At 42.2% G+C, this 15,435-nt stretch overlaps 1 protein-coding gene across 1 annotated transcript in view; it reads right to left on the bottom strand.

Annotated features, from left to right (window-relative positions):
* Positions 1–2,475: 2,475 nt before the first annotated feature.
* Positions 2,476–15,435, bottom strand: part of LOC102167874 (uncharacterized) — a 77,111-nt gene continuing 64,151 nt past the window's right edge. Inside the window, exons 2-3 of the mRNA XM_084963382.1 lie at positions 6,969–7,176; positions 2,476–3,691 (exon numbers count right to left, since the gene is read on the bottom strand). Coding sequence (XP_084819508.1) covers positions 3,609–3,691; positions 6,969–7,176 — 291 coding nt within the window. The 3' untranslated portion in view covers positions 2,476–3,608. The remainder of the gene's footprint in view (positions 3,692–6,968; positions 7,177–15,435) is intronic.

Raw genomic sequence — 15,435 nt, 5'->3', positions numbered from 1 at the left:
GCCTCTGCATCAGGGGGTGGCAGAAATCTGGTTGGGGCTGGGATCAGGTGGCAGAGAGCAAATGGACTTCTGTGCTGTCAGGTAGGGTATAGGGAAGGCTTGAAGTTGAGCCTGTCGGGTAATATATAAATAACTGAGCAAGAAAGTGGAAAATGATAATGTGCTGGAATGGGCAGAGAGATTCTCACCATGAATGAATATTGGCCTTGTCCGATCTCCCCAGACCAAATCTATGGCAGAAAACACTGACCAAGCTGGTCTATGATGTGTCTTGACATGTTTCTTGCTTGAGTGAGTTGTAATCAGACAACCCTGAGCCTGAATCGCAGTTCACTTACAGGTTGTGTGATCTTAGGCAAATGGCCTTCCCTCTGAGAGTCTCAGCCATAAACTGGGGGTGACAGGACCAGCTCCATGGGAAGCTGTCAGGATAAGGTAAGACAGATGATATAAAGGTGCTAGAATAGTTCCTGGCACGTCGTAAGTAACAAATGTTCCTTCCTTTCTTGCCCTTTCCTTCTCGCTTTTTACTTCATAATTAATGAGTATTTATGGAACTCTCTCATTTCTGAAAAGTCAAATAGCAAATCCTAGCAACAAAAACCGTTCATTTTCAAAATGAAGACTTAGGAGAGGTCAACACAAGAGCTTTTACACTGAAAACTTCCATCTCATTTTTCAGAGGAGCTAATCAGCATAGCTTGTTTTCTTAATAAGGCCGGCAAGAGGCCATGGCCAACTCAGAACATCACAGCATCTGGAGACAGCCTTCCAGCCTCTGACATCTTGCTAAGGAGCAAGGCTCCCAGCAGCACTAGCTAGGATGATTAAAGTAGAACATATCAGACATTGCAAGGAGATTTGACTTTAAAGGAAACTAACTTTAGAGATTCACAACGGGGCCTCAGAAATAAGATAATGGATTTGAAACTATTTTGAAACGTAATGTGAAAGGCATGGTTGTATTCCTATTATACCTACTACTTAAAAGGAGATTTTGAATTCAGGTTGGGAAAACTGCTATGCTCTCCTCTGGCTCTGCTGTTCCAGGAAATGAGGTCTCACTGTCATGTCCTCATCTCCCCACAGCCCACTGTAACTGGCCAGGGAGGAAAGTGGGGTGAGGTTGGGGCTGAGTTTGAGCAAATACTTAAATTGAAAGATAGTAACCATATTGATCAGCTTTTGTTAAACTTTTTTTTCTTCCAAAATGAAGAAGTTCTCTCAAGACACCTCCCATGTTCACTTAAATAATTTTCATTATACAGTTGCTTAAATAAGTGCCAGTATATAATGAGGTATAAATGTTTCATACTTATAGCTTATTAAAAGCTATGAGAACACAAAATGAAAGTTCTAGACATCTGTTTCACACAATGAGAATATACTCAACACTACCAAACTATACACTTAAAAATGACTAAGATGGTAAATTTTACATTATTTGAGTTTTTGGTTTTTTTTTAAACCACAATTAAAACAAACTGTAAGAACAAATCAGAGAGTTCCAATTGCGGCATAGGTAAATGAATCTGACTAGTACCTGTGAGGATTCAGGTTCAATCCCTGGCCTTGCTCAGTGGGTTAAGGAGCTGGTGTTGCTGTGGGCTGTGATATAGGTCACAGATGTGGCTCAGATCTGCATTGCTGTGGCTGTTGTGCAGGCCGGCAGGTGCAGCTTCGATTTGACCCCTAGCCTGGGAACTTCCATATGCCGTGGGTGTGGCCCTAAAAAGCAAAAAAAAAAGAAAAGAAAAAAACCCACAAGTTTCACAAGTTAAATAAAAACAAGATCAAATAAAACTTTTGCTGAAATTAAGTAGCCAATGTTGGATTTAATTACAATTTACACGTAATTATAAATTACAATTTATACATGTAAATATACATGTAATTAAAATGCATAAACTTACACTTTTATGCATTTAATGTCTCAATTGTTGACCTAAATATTTGATTTTGAGCATGACGGACAATCCTTTGATTCATAATCATTGTAACTACAATAATTTTTACTCTGATCAGGTTACTCATTTGAAACCACCAGTTGATTATTTTAATTGGCCAAACTCATTTTAAAATGGTTTTCTCCAAAATATAATATTGATAATTATTAAAAGCTCCCAACTGAAGTTCTTCATGGAGAATATTTGCCAGCTAGTATGTCATATAAATACACACAATACACACACAAACACATCTGCCAATAATCCGAATAAAGTGACTGCTCCGCCTAGCTTCCTTTCAGTTCAACCTATGGTACCAAGAGACCTGTAATGACTCAATTTTCTCTCCGCTTTCCTCTATTTGAACTACTATAAGGCTTCATTTATTCTGGTGCCATGATTCATTTGGCCTTCACTTTGCATGAATGCATCATTTGTGTATTAAGTCAGCCAGCCCGGTTCTTTTCTCATTAGCCTGTGGCAATTAAAGCAGCATGGTTATTTTTATGATGGAAAGTCAAAATTGATGGAAAGTCAAAATTAATTTATTAAATAAATTAAGACATAAATCTCATCACTGGAAAAGCAGTTTTACCCTTGTAATTTGTCAGATAAATTGATATAATGTTTATCAAACAGAAATCAAGATGCATTTTGTTTCTTGATGTCAGGAATGCCAATCTAAAGTCCCAACACTTTAAAAGTTAAATACTGCCACATTAACAACCAGGTGATACCAACACAATTTTCAGCATAAAATACCTACACTAAAAGTATGTCTTATAAAATGAACATCCCAGGTAAGCTTATATTTTATTATGTAAGTTTTTTAAAGATCATCGTTGAAATGAAAACATGATATTACTGATGGACTATCAAGAATACAGGCACAGGCAAGTTCCTGTTATGGTGCAGTGGAAACGAATCTGACTAGTTTCCATGAAGACTCGGGTTCAATCCCTGGCCTCACTCAGTGGGTTGAGGATCCAGCATGGCCGTGAGCTGTGATGTAGCTCCCAGACTCTGCTTGGATCCCTTGTTGCTGTGGCCAGCAGCCACATCCCCGATTGAACCCCTAGGCTAGGAACTTCCATATGCCAGAATGTGGCCCTAAAAAAAAAAAAAAAAAAAAAAAAAAAAAAAAAAAAAAAAAAGACTACAGGCACAGGAGCTTCCGCAGTGGTGCAGTCAGTGAGTTAAGAATCAGGTCACTGTGTAGGTACATGTTCTATCCCCAGCCCAGCACAGTGGGTTAAGGATCCAGTGGTGCCACAGGTATGGCTCAGGTTCAAACCCTGGCCTGGGAACTTCCATATGCTGTGGGTGTGGCCATAAAATTTTTAAAAAAAGAAAAGCACAAACTTCTCTAGTTTGAGTAAAGATTGATATTGTATACATCGGTAACAGAAATCTTTAAAGCATCAGAGCACCAGAAAAGTGGAGTGAGGAGGGCATCTTCAGGAGAGAGAGCCCTGTGTGGGTGTTGGGCCCAAGCAGGAGCAGAGGGACCCCTGCAGAGGGTGGGCTTGGCTCAGGGTCAGAGCCAACGTATGCTGAGGGGATGGCTCAGCAGAGGGTGCAGCCTGGTACATGGGTTTCAGACCCCATGTCGGGTGATGGGGGTGTGAGATGCTGGAGTCCAGGCAGGAGGAAGAGGAGATTTCAGAGCCAAGGTGGGGTAAGAGGGGTATCTGTGTAGGATGGTGGTCCAGCACTGGTTGTTGCAGCCAAGGCAGGTCCGTTACCTAAAAATATACGGTAAGAACATAGCATCACTTCTGTGGTATTCCTGACAAAGATAGAGGTTTAACTTATTCATGAGAAAACATCAAACACAAATTGAGGGAAGTTCTACAAAATGACTGGCCCTTTTATTTTGTTTGTTTTTTTTTGGTCTTTTTAGGGCTGCACTCATGGCATATGGAGGTTCCCAGGCTAGGGGTGGAATCAGAGCTACAGCTCCAGCCTACGCCACAACCACAGCAACGCCAGATCTGAGCAGAGTCTGTGACCTGCACCACAGCTCACAACAACCCCGGATCCTTAACCCACTGAGTGAGGCTAGGGATCGAATCTGCGTTCTCATGGACACTAGTGGGGTTTCTTACCACTGAGTCATGATGGGAACTTCTGATCCATATTCTTTTAAAATGTTAAGGATGTTAAAGTTACGGAAAGATGGAGGAACTATTCCAGAGTGACAGAAACTAAGGAGGAGTTCCCGTGTAGTGTAGTGGGTTAAGGATCTGGCACTATCACTGCTGTGACTTTGGTTGCTACTGTGGTGTGGGTTCGACCCTTGGCCTGGGAATTTCTGCATGCCATGGGTATGGCCAAAAAGAAAAAAAAAAAAACTCTCAAAAAAAGAAAGGAGACTAAGGGATTAAGGAAATGTGGGGAATAATTGCATCATGTGGTTCTGAGCTGGAATCCTTTGCTGTAAGGATTATAGGGTACATTCTAGAGCTATGGAGAAACTCCATGGAGTCTGAGGATTAGATCTCGGTGTACCAATGGCAATTTCCCAATTTTGCTGTTTGGATTGGAGCTGTAGGGGAATGTCTCTGAGTCAACGTAGACTATGATTCAGGGGTACTGAAAGAATCAACTTGGCAACTTCCTTTCAAATGGTTCCAGGAGAAAAGGTCTTTGTACTTTACCTGGAATTTTTCTGAAAATATGAGATTGTCTCAAAGTTTAAAATTTCATGAGATTCAATGTTGTTTCCATTTTTTTAAAAGGGGATAAAAAATTCATGTCTAAAGTCTGACCAACTATGTAGAAATACCTTGCAAAATGGTAAGAGTTCCCATATTGAGCACTTATTGCGTGTCAGATGTTAGACTAAGCAGTTTGTGTATTTTATCTCCTTTAAATTTCACACCAATCTTAGAAAGTATTACTAGTTCCTTTTCACAGATGAGGAACCTGAGGCTCAGAGAGAATAAGTAACCAGGCTTTTAACTAACCTATTCTACTGCTCAAAACAACAACTGAAAAAATTTCCAAAAAAGCCTGGAGAATGTTAATAGCAGTAGTCTCTGGGCAGTGGAACTACAAATAACTTTCAGTTTTTCCTCTTGTAGCTTTTAGCATTTTCCAAAGTATCTACAATAGCATACTGCTTTTGTAATTAGGAGAAAAACAGAAAGTCATCATTAACAAAATAAGCATTTGTTGTGGAGCGATGTTGTAAAAATATGTTGATTATTCAAAACCATACTGAACAACCCAAACTGTTAATAGTGATATTATCTCTTAGTAGTGGTATTACTGTGAGTTTAATTTTTTGCTTCTCTGGAATTTACAAAATTTCTATAATTAATTCTCTCATTCATTCAACAAATAGTGAGCATCTGCTATGATTTATTTGTATAAGAAGAAAAACTTTTTAAAGAAAAAAAAAGGACTTTATAAGTCCAAAATTGTAAATTTTTTTTTCAAAAAAGCAGGAAGGAACAATAGGTATGCTTAGAGAAAGACTGGGCACCGTGACATGCAATTGTGTTTCAGTAGTAAATTTGAATTATCTTTTCTAAATACTTTTCTGTGCTTTCCCGGTTTCAACAATACATCTTACTTCCTACGTTATTTACAGCTGTGTTTCAGTGCTTAGGCAGCACATAGAGTTCAAGAAGATTTGTTGAATGAATGAAGGCGTTTTATTACAATACCCCCCAGAAAAAGAACCATAATATAGTTTTTAAAAACAGCAATGACTGGAGTTCCCATTGTGGCTCAGTGCTAACGAACCCCACTAGTATCCATGAGGATGAGAGTTCGATCCCTGGTCCGGCTCAGTGGGTTAAGGATCCACTGTTGCCGTGAGCTGTCGTGTAGGTCAAAGACGTGGCTCAGATCACATTGCTATGACTGTGGTGTAGGCTGGCAGCTGTAGCTCTGATTCAACTCCTAGCCTGTGGCCCTTAAAAAGGGGGGGGGGGGAAAGATTTCTAGCCAATGTATTTTTAGGAGAATTGGTGACACATCACTACACCAGCATCTACTGAGGATATTGCTGTATAGCTGAGTTTCTTGGTAGTGATATCTGAGGTTCACAGTGGAATGGAGGGATGGGTAGGGTTGGGATGACTCAGTCATAAGCTCCTATTTTGCTAGTAATCACGAAGCTTATTTCTCTGGTTTTTATAAAGTAACATGAATCGAAACCCTAGGAGAGACTGGCTATGAGGTCAGTGTGGGAGAGAAGTCCCTTAGCTGGTCTGAGAATCAAGCGGACTGCCCAGCATCCATATCTCCACTTGGCTGTTCAACTCTCACCTCAACTGTGGGGAGCTTATATGCTATGATTTTGCCAAATCTGAAGATTCCCAAAAACCTCATGAAGAAGTCCTTATGTGTATCCAGGGATTGCTAGACCTTTCTTGTCATCCTTGAATCCATTTTCTCTTGCAGCAACACACTGGCAAATATTGTTGATTCTACCTTCAGACAATATCCAGACTGTGACCCCCTCTCTTACCTTACTCGGATCATTGAAAGGGTCTCTCAGTGACCCCCTATTTCAATCCTTGGCCCCCTGCTCTATTTTCCACATAGCAGCCTCCACAGGATCCTTTAAAACCTATCTCAGATCATGTCTTCACACAAAACCCTACAATGACTACAGCCCTCAAAAGAAGGTGCTAGCTTGTGTCCCTGACTCTGTCTTATGTCTGACCTAATTTTCTACAGCTTTCCCCTTGCTCGCTCCACTCTAGCCATCTTGACTTCCTTGCTGTTCCTCAAACATACTAGTCGCACTGTGCCCGGGCTATATCCTCTGCAGGAAGCTGCCTCCACCCCATCCAAATGGCCCCCCTCTCTTGGGATTTCTCCTCAAATGTCACCTTATCAGAGAGGCAGTTCCTAACCATCTCTGTCTAGTAGAAACCTCCTATCCAGACACCATCTCCTCTATCTTGCTTTTCTTCCTGCATAGGAGTCATCATCATTGGGACAGCTCTGCCCACCAAGTGTGTCCAGTTTTCCTAAACACATGCTATGACTGCGCCTCCTCACCTTTGGAAGTCACGTACTGCCATGTGACTTGCTTTGTCCAGTGCCATGTGAGACAAGGGCCATGTGTCACTTTCAGGAGGAAGCCAGCGCACAGGTCACCCCTCTGTCCTCTCCCTCTCCCGCAGAGATTGGCCATGCTCCAGATGGTGCTTCTCCGGGCAGCCTGGGTCCCAGAGTGACGCTGCACAGAGCAGAGCCCCCAGCCAACCTGCATGCAACACAGAGTAAGTGAGAGATAAACTTTGTTGTTTTAAGCCCCTGAGATATTGGGTTATTACCACAGAATAACTAGCCTGTCCCAACTGCCCCACTCTGACATATTACCTATTTATTTGCTGTCTCCCCTATGCCCCCCCCTTCTAGAATGTAATCTTTTTGATGGTAGGACTCTGTTCACTGGTAGATCTCCAATGCCTGGAACAGTGCCTGGCACACAGTAGGTATTCAGTAAATATCTGCTGGCTGCTCCGATGAATGATGAATTGATCACAACAACGGAAACGGGGAGATTTAACAATGGCAGGCTTTACTCTTCCTGGATGCATCGACAAAATCATTCACTCTACCTGATCTGAATGTGAACAAAATCATTCCTGATTTCAAGATTGGATGTGTGGCTGCTTATCTCGCCAGGCACAGTTTGAAAGCACAAATCGCTTATGGGTACAAAACCTAGCTAGTCATGAAAGCACATAAAGGAGTGAAAGTTACAGCACGAATGGAGATCTGGCACAGTGCTGAGGGGACTCGGCTGACAACCATAAATAAAAGGCATTATCGGGGTTTGTGTTGATGCTGAATGCTGATGTGGTTTGCTCTCCCTGTGTGGACATTAGCATTTGTAATGAACTGAGCTTCAGAGGCCTGGGATTTTATCTGCCGTTATCATAAATTGGTGTATGAGCCCCTCTCAGGACTTTTGCAAAAGCTGCGTGTGCTTTTGTGAGCTGCTTTCTTTTCACGTGCTTCCTCCCGGTATGGCTGAATTTGGACGGGGATAATACACTTCCTGTATCGTGCAGCACCGTACAAGGAAACTCATTGTATCCCCTCAGAGGAAGAGTACATCTGTAAGTAGTTTTTAGGAATGCACTGAAGGATCTTGTTAGGGTGACTTATTCTCCCAGTTCCATTTGGTTGATGAAGTGGATCACGTGACAGATGTGCATAATGAACCGCTTTAGTTGCTGCCAGTGGGAAGCTCAACCTATAAAAGGCGAAATCTCCTGGACTCATTGAGGGCAGAGCCAGCCGATCACATAGAGAGAAGTCTGCTTCATTCTGAGTTGTCATTTTCTTACTGCCGCATACAATGCACCAGTGTTACTAGGCTTTGCTTTTACTTTCTCCTAGAGCAACTGCCTTTCCAGTTGATTCCTAATTCCAACTGGAAAGGCAGTTCTTTCTGCATACGATTCCCCAAAGAGCAGACAGTATTAAGATGTGCAAGGAATCAGCCATTAAATGCACTTGCAAGGAGTCTTTATGTTTTGTCATTTAAAAAGGAAACATTATTTACATCAGAGAGTAGGCTTACCGTTTTTTTTGGGGGGGTGGTTCTTTGCCTCTTCTCCATCTCTTTTCCTCTCACCCTTTTCCCTATTTCTTTTCTTTCTTTTTTCCATTAGCTTATTTTTTCTCTTTATATTCACTGGTAATTCCCTAATGACTGCAATCACAAGGAATGCAATTTGTCTCCCATTTTCCATAGGAGACAGAGCAGTGACATTTAAGCCAAAAAACACAAGTGACCAACCTATTCCAGGAACTGTCTAACATGCAGCTCATTCTAGCTGCTTCTGGGTTACTAAGGAACAGTGAATGAAAAAAAAAAAAAAAATAATGCAAATTCTATTGCCCATAGGGGAAATGATGAAAAAGACTATTAAGTCCACTTGACTCAGCTCTACCATGGAGCATCCACACGTACCCAGCACCATGCTAGGTGGCCATGTAGGTAGCTGAAAAGAGAGCACGTAACCCTTGAAAGTCAGTGAATACATGTTGGTGTATGATGACATAGCCACATGCCATAATAGCAGCACAGGTAATAGGGCTTTAGGTGATTCCAGAGGGCAGATCTCAGTGAGAACTTAAATGGTCAGGCAATGGACTTCCCGTCGTGGCACAGCAGAAATGAATCCAACTAGGAACCATGAGGTTGCGGGTTCGGTCCCTACCCTTGCTCAGTGGGTTAAGGATCCGGCGTTGCCGTGAGTTGTGATGTAGGTCACAGAGGCGGCTTGGATCCTGAGTTGCTGTGGCTCTGGCGTAGGCTGGTGGCTACAGCTCTGATTCCACCCCTAGCCTGGGAACCTCCATATGCCACGGGAGCGGCCCTAGAAAAGGCAAAAAAAAAAACCCAAACAAACAAAAAAAATGGTCAGGCAATGATTTAGGCTGAAGGCAGGAACTGAGCTAGACCTTGAAGGACAAGTCAATTTTAAATGCTATCGACAGAGCAAAATCCTCTTTTAAAGAGGTCAAAAGTGCATGAGAGCTTGATCAAACCCAGCAGTCTGGGGCACTTCACTTATAGCCCTAGTCTCCCAGCTAACCACATGTTAGAGGCATAGGTCATCTAAAGAACATTACAAATACATACATTCATCAGATGTTAGGATAAGGCAGTTAACCACAACATAAAATTCAGAGATGTCACATCTGTAGGCTTTATATTGATTTTGAAAACAGAAGAATTTTTTTTTGTCTTTTTTTTAGGGCCACACCCATGGCATAGGGAGGATCCCAGGCTAGGGTTCAAATAGGAGCTAAAGCTGCTGGCCTACACCACAGCCACAGCCACGCCGGATCCTTAACCCACTGATCGAGGCCAGGGATCGAACCTGTGTCCTCATGAATACTAGTTAGGTTTGTTTGCACTGAGCCACTACAGGAACTCCCAGAATTGTTTTTCTTATATACCAGTAAGTGTCGTGGATTAAAATCGCCGCGGAATTTAAGGAATTATATTTAAGAAAACAATCTGGGAAATGAGAATTTAATCTTCTAATTGCAAAACAGCTTAAGAAACTTCTTTTGGAGACTTTTTAAAATGTCAGATTTGGCTTCAGTGAGTTTAGTGAATTTTCCTTTGCAGACAGTATGAAAGCCCACACAGAAAGGCCCCTGGCACCTGAGCCATCTCCTGAGTCTGATGCTGGCCAGAGGCCTCTGGTGAAAATCCCTGGCTGTTTTCTCCAGAGGAATGACAAGGTTTGGCAGCAGCTACTGAGGTCACACAGAGTCAGGAGTGGCTTGTTCCCAGGGTCGGCTTGGGTGGGGGTGAGAAACAGCTCAAGGCCAAGAGTTTGACTTCCTGGCCCTTCCAGAAAAGGGTAGTGCTCTTTAATTTATCCCTAACTGGAATACTTTGCTGTGGGTTTTCCTTTTAAAAAAGACAAAACATGCCCTTTTAACCATTTCCTCTCCAAAGACCTTTGTTAGAGTTGATTTAGTTGTTTCTCTATCAAAATAGCTACCATGTAAAAACTATTATCAAAAATGTCTCGTATTCCTGTTTCACATAACTCAGTAATACGGTTTTCTGAGGTCTTAAGCCTGGGACTGTCAGTCCTTTTTGTTGTGAGAAGTTTAAAGGAAAAATTAAATAGAGTTTGTGTAAAAATAGAAAGAAACCCTTTTGGACTGACCTTATTCTGAGCACCATGAATACTTGAACGTGGGGGTACACAGACAAGGCATTCTCACACATCACCTATTTTACTAAAAAATGTTATGATAGAAAACTTAATTATTTTTGTATTTATTTTTCCTTAAGTCCTGGTTGTTGCCTTCAATGATGGGCACCAGAGAGGCATACGTGTGTAGGTAGCTGAAGGTACAGCTAGCTATGTGGTCTGCCTGGAACCTAAAATTAGATTGAGTTGACGATTCTACTGGGAGGGATTTTTTTCCCTCAGTGTTTTCATTTCCAAACTCTGCTACCTCCCACTTCCTGCAGAGACTGAAGTCATCATAGATACTACTCAAAAGTAATAACTCCTGAGAGACTCTCTCTGCAAAATCAGCATGCAAAAGGCAGTTGGCCCCAGAAGCCAAGGACTTCTGGCTACAGCAGTAGAATGTTAAAGCCACACCACAGTAAAAGGAATCTGGGTTTTCTGTATTTTAAACCGTCTATTGTTGCAGCCTTAGCTTTGGTGAAATCTAGAGAAATGAATTAAAGATTTTGCTTTTAGAGTTTTTATAAAAAAATAAGGCATTTCTGTTTTTATTCCTTAAAAGATGAGGAAAATTAGGTGCTGAAATTGTGAGGCATTCTGAAAACGACTTGGAATAATTATGTTTGTTAAACTGGGCAGCCCTGATATTGTATGCTATATAAATCAACTTTCATTATTCTTTAATGATTCTTTGCAATTCTTTTTTTCTAGAACTTTGCAAGCTTTGACTTCTGTTCACCTTGCTGTGGAATGCTTTAAAGGGCATTTCATCTAATAGCTGAGGAAAATGATAAATTATAGATGCCAAATCATATAGTAGTGATTTAGGTAGCATTAAGGTAAGACTGTAAGCAATAAAACACAAATTTTCCTGATCAACCTCTACATTAGAAACAAAAAAGAAATAGCTGTCAGCATAATTAAAGCAAGACATGTCAAGATGCTTGTTAATATGCCAATCTGAAGGCTTTTTAAAAAAAAAAAAAACCTCAAAATCATAAAGCTGGGAATATTTACCGCTTTAAGAATTTCTGTATTTATTAATGAGTATGAAGTGATTTTGTTCTAAGTTTACTCTGGGAAGACAGATATAAAGAAAGAAAAAAAAGAAACCCAGTTTCAATTTCTTAAGCATTTGAGGAGTCAGGACAATGAGGTGGTTAAATGTTGGCCTGGGCTAAATTTTTACCACATCCCTACCAGCTGTGCAACCTCACGCAACTTACTTAACCTCTCTGGGCCTTCACTTCATCAGCTGTAAAATGGGGAAAGTAGTGGGTCCTACCTCACGAGGTAATTGTGAGGATTACAAATAAAATGTTTACAATAGAATCTAACAGAGCAAGCACTCAGCAAAAATGGGTTGAATGATATCTTTCCTCTGTCTAAACTCCCTGGGGCTTTTCCTCTTACTCTGCATGAAAGCTGACTTCCTTACCATGTCCTATAAAGCCCTATACAACTGGCTTGTTTACTCTCTGACCTCTTTTCCTCCCCACTCAGCTTATACACTAGGCGCCCTCCCATCTCAGGACCCTTGTCTTGAAAGCTGACCCTCAGACATCCTCAAGGTTGGCTCATCACTTCTGTCAGGTCTTTACTTCAAAAGCAACTTATCCCTGAGACTTTTCCTGGACCACCAGCTAACATTGCAACACCTCTTGATATTTCGTTTGTTTGCTTTTGAGGGCCACACCCAAGGCATATGGAAGTTCCCAGGCTAGGGGTCAAATAGGAACTGCAGCTGCCAGCCTACACCACAGCTCAGAGCAAAGCCAGATCCTAAACCCAATGAGGGATTGAACCCTCATCCTCATGGATACTAGTCAGGTTTGTAACCCACTGAGCCACGACAGGAACTCCTCTCGATATTTTTTAGTCCTCTTTTCTGCTTTATTTCTCCCCTTAGTACTAACTACTTCCTAACTTACTACAGATTTTACTAATTTATCTTGTTTACTTTCTATATCTCCTAACAGAAAGGAAACTCCAAGAAGGCAGGGATTTTTGTTTTGGCCACCAATGTAGCCCCACTGCCGCCCCACTGCCTAGAACAGTTTGTCACAATAGTAGCCGTCAATAAATATTTGAAGGCGGAATGAATGGACGATTTCCCTTAATTTCTTTTTTTCTTTTTTTGGTCTTTTTAGCTATTTCTTGGGCCGCTCCCGCAGCATATGGAGGTTCCCAGGCTAGGGGTCGAATCAGAGCTGTAGCCACCGGCCTACGCCAGAGCCACAGCAACACAGGATCCGAGCTGCATCTGCAACCTACACCACAGCTCACAGCAACTCCGGATCGTTAACCCACTGAGCAAGGGCAGGGACCGAACCCACAACCTCATGGTTCCTAGTCAGATTCGTTAACCACTGCGCCACGACGGGAACTCCTCCCTTAATTTCTAAAAAATAATTACATCCTACACATTTACTTCATTCCAAAGTTTCATGAGATGTAATTTTTTTTTGGTCACATACATTTTCTTGGTTGCCATGATGACTGTCAGCCACTTAAACAGCCACAACTGCACTTTAAAGGCTTGATAACTATCTAATGAAAGTGGGGGGACGAGGTTAGCCCACCCCTACCATGATGCAGCTGTTCCGTCTAAGTGTTCATTAGTTCACCCGGAGGAAATACTGCTGCTCGCTGGACCGCCCTAGTTCCTTTCTTCAGCCACAGATAAGCCAGGAACAACCTCTGATTTTCCTTTTCCATCCTTTTCTTTTAGTAGCTACAAAGGGGTGGGGAAAGCTTCTTTAGTAAATAGAGCATATAATTTTCAAAATCTGAATGTACGCAAGGACAGAGTACATGGAATACTATGAGTTATCACTGTGGAATGATTTCTCTCTCTCTCTCTGCCCGCAGGGGTTTTTAAATATGGACATATGGAGTTCCCATCGTGGCTCAGAGGTAACGCATCGACTAGTATCCATGAGGACACGGGTTCGACCCCTGGCCTCGATCAGTGGGTTCAGGATCTGGCATTGCCGTGAGCTGTGGGGTAGGTCACAGGTGTGGCCTGGATCCGAAGTGGCTGTGGTGCAGGCTAGCAGCTGTAGCTCCTGATTGAACCCTAGCCTGGGAACTTCTATATGCTGTGGGTGCAGCCCTAAAAAGACAAAAAATAAATAAAAATAAATAAATAAACATGGACATGTTACAAGGGCAGGAGGCAAGATGAAGGATAAAAGCTCCTGAACATCTCCTGTGCTCCTGGCGCAGCTTTATACACTACATCTCGCAACGATCCTGCCTGGTTGATATGCTCATCCCCAGCCTCTACATGCAAAGCTGAGGGAAGACCAAGGCTCAGAAGAGGATAAGCGACCTGTCCCAGGCCACCTGACCAATAAGTGCAGCGAAAGACACAGAGTTTATCAGGAACAGGACAACCATTTTCATTTTCTCTTTCCTCTTTGCCCCTCTAAGCAGTTTCCTAAGCATTAGACAAATTTGTATGTCTTGAGCCAACACCTAATGGATTAGAGAGTTAGTGGGTTTCTACAACAGCTCAAAGCTGGTGGCCTGAAGCTATTGAGATGTCAACAGCTTCTCCTGTCATCAGTGAGGTGAGGACCTGTGCACTAGGGATGGGCTGACATCAGAGACAGGCCGAGTCTGTGCCCCGTCCATACTCCACATTAGGAACCAGAGATCGAAGTAGTCATACCTCCTTCCCCAACAGCCATAGCTCCTCATTCTACTTCTCTGGCATTACTCAAACTGCTCGGCTTCGTTGGATAGAAATGTAGGTACTCATCTTATTCTAAAGGAGGCACAATGGCCCCTCCTAGTTGATTCCAGGTAGGATTCCAGTGACAGGGTGCATCTAACCACCAGACAACACTGGCGTGGGAAATCACCCAGCCGGACTTCCTGACTGACACCATGAGGCCTGGACAAACTTGTCCAAGGTTACAGAATTGAGACCAGAACCCTGGTTTTCTTATCATTAGTTCCTTAATTTTTAATTATACCACACAACTCCTCTTTGTCTTTGAGCAGAGTTATGATCTATATTGAATGTGCTTTAACAAAAAGCCATCTGGTAAACGTAGGAGTTCCCATCATGGCTCAGTGGTTAACAAATCTGACTAGCATCCATGAGGACACAGGTTTGATCCCTGGCCTTGCTCAGTGGGTTAAGGATCCAGCGTTGCCACGAGCTGTGGTGTAGATCGAAGAAGTGGATTGGATACCATGTTGCTGTGGCTGTGATGTAGGCCGGTAGCTGTAGCTCAGATTCAACCCTAGCCTGGGAACCTCCATATGCTGCGAGTGTGGCCCTAAAAAGAAAAAAAACCAAACAACAACAAAAACCCCCAAAACGTTGTATAGGTAACACAGGGGCCTGGAAAGACTTTAGGTGAGGAAAAAACCCAATAGTTCAAGTAATAAATAGCAATCACTTTAGGTTGGTGGCAGCGGAAATGGGGAAAAAAAGAAGCTGAATGCAAGAAACATCATAATGGACTTGCTAGGTCTCAGAACTGATTTGGAAGGATGAGTTTATGGGATTATAAAAGGAAAGCCAAAACTGGAGCCAGAGCAAGTGTGGTGCAGTGATTAGGATGGGTCTGGTTTCAAATCCCAGATTCCATGCGTTCGTTGTATAACCCGCCTCCCCTCACTCAATGAATATTTACTGAACACCAGTATGGGCCAGGCCTTGTTCTAGGCACTTGGGCTATATCAGAGAATAAAACTGACAGAGATTCTGGTGTTTACATTCTAGCTATGACTTAACTTTGCTAAGCCTAAGTTTGCTCATATAG

The sequence above is a fragment of the Sus scrofa genome, chromosome 1, assembly GCF_054392235.1.
Source record: "Sus scrofa isolate SSC_HxYL_T2T_F1_AM1 chromosome 1, Sscrofa_HxYL_maternal_Yorkshire_Landrace_v2.0, whole genome shotgun sequence".
NCBI classification, from domain to species: domain Eukaryota; kingdom Metazoa; phylum Chordata; class Mammalia; order Artiodactyla; family Suidae; genus Sus; species Sus scrofa.
Note: the sequence above shows the minus strand (reverse complement) of the source record. Positions and strands in the feature narration are given on the sequence as shown.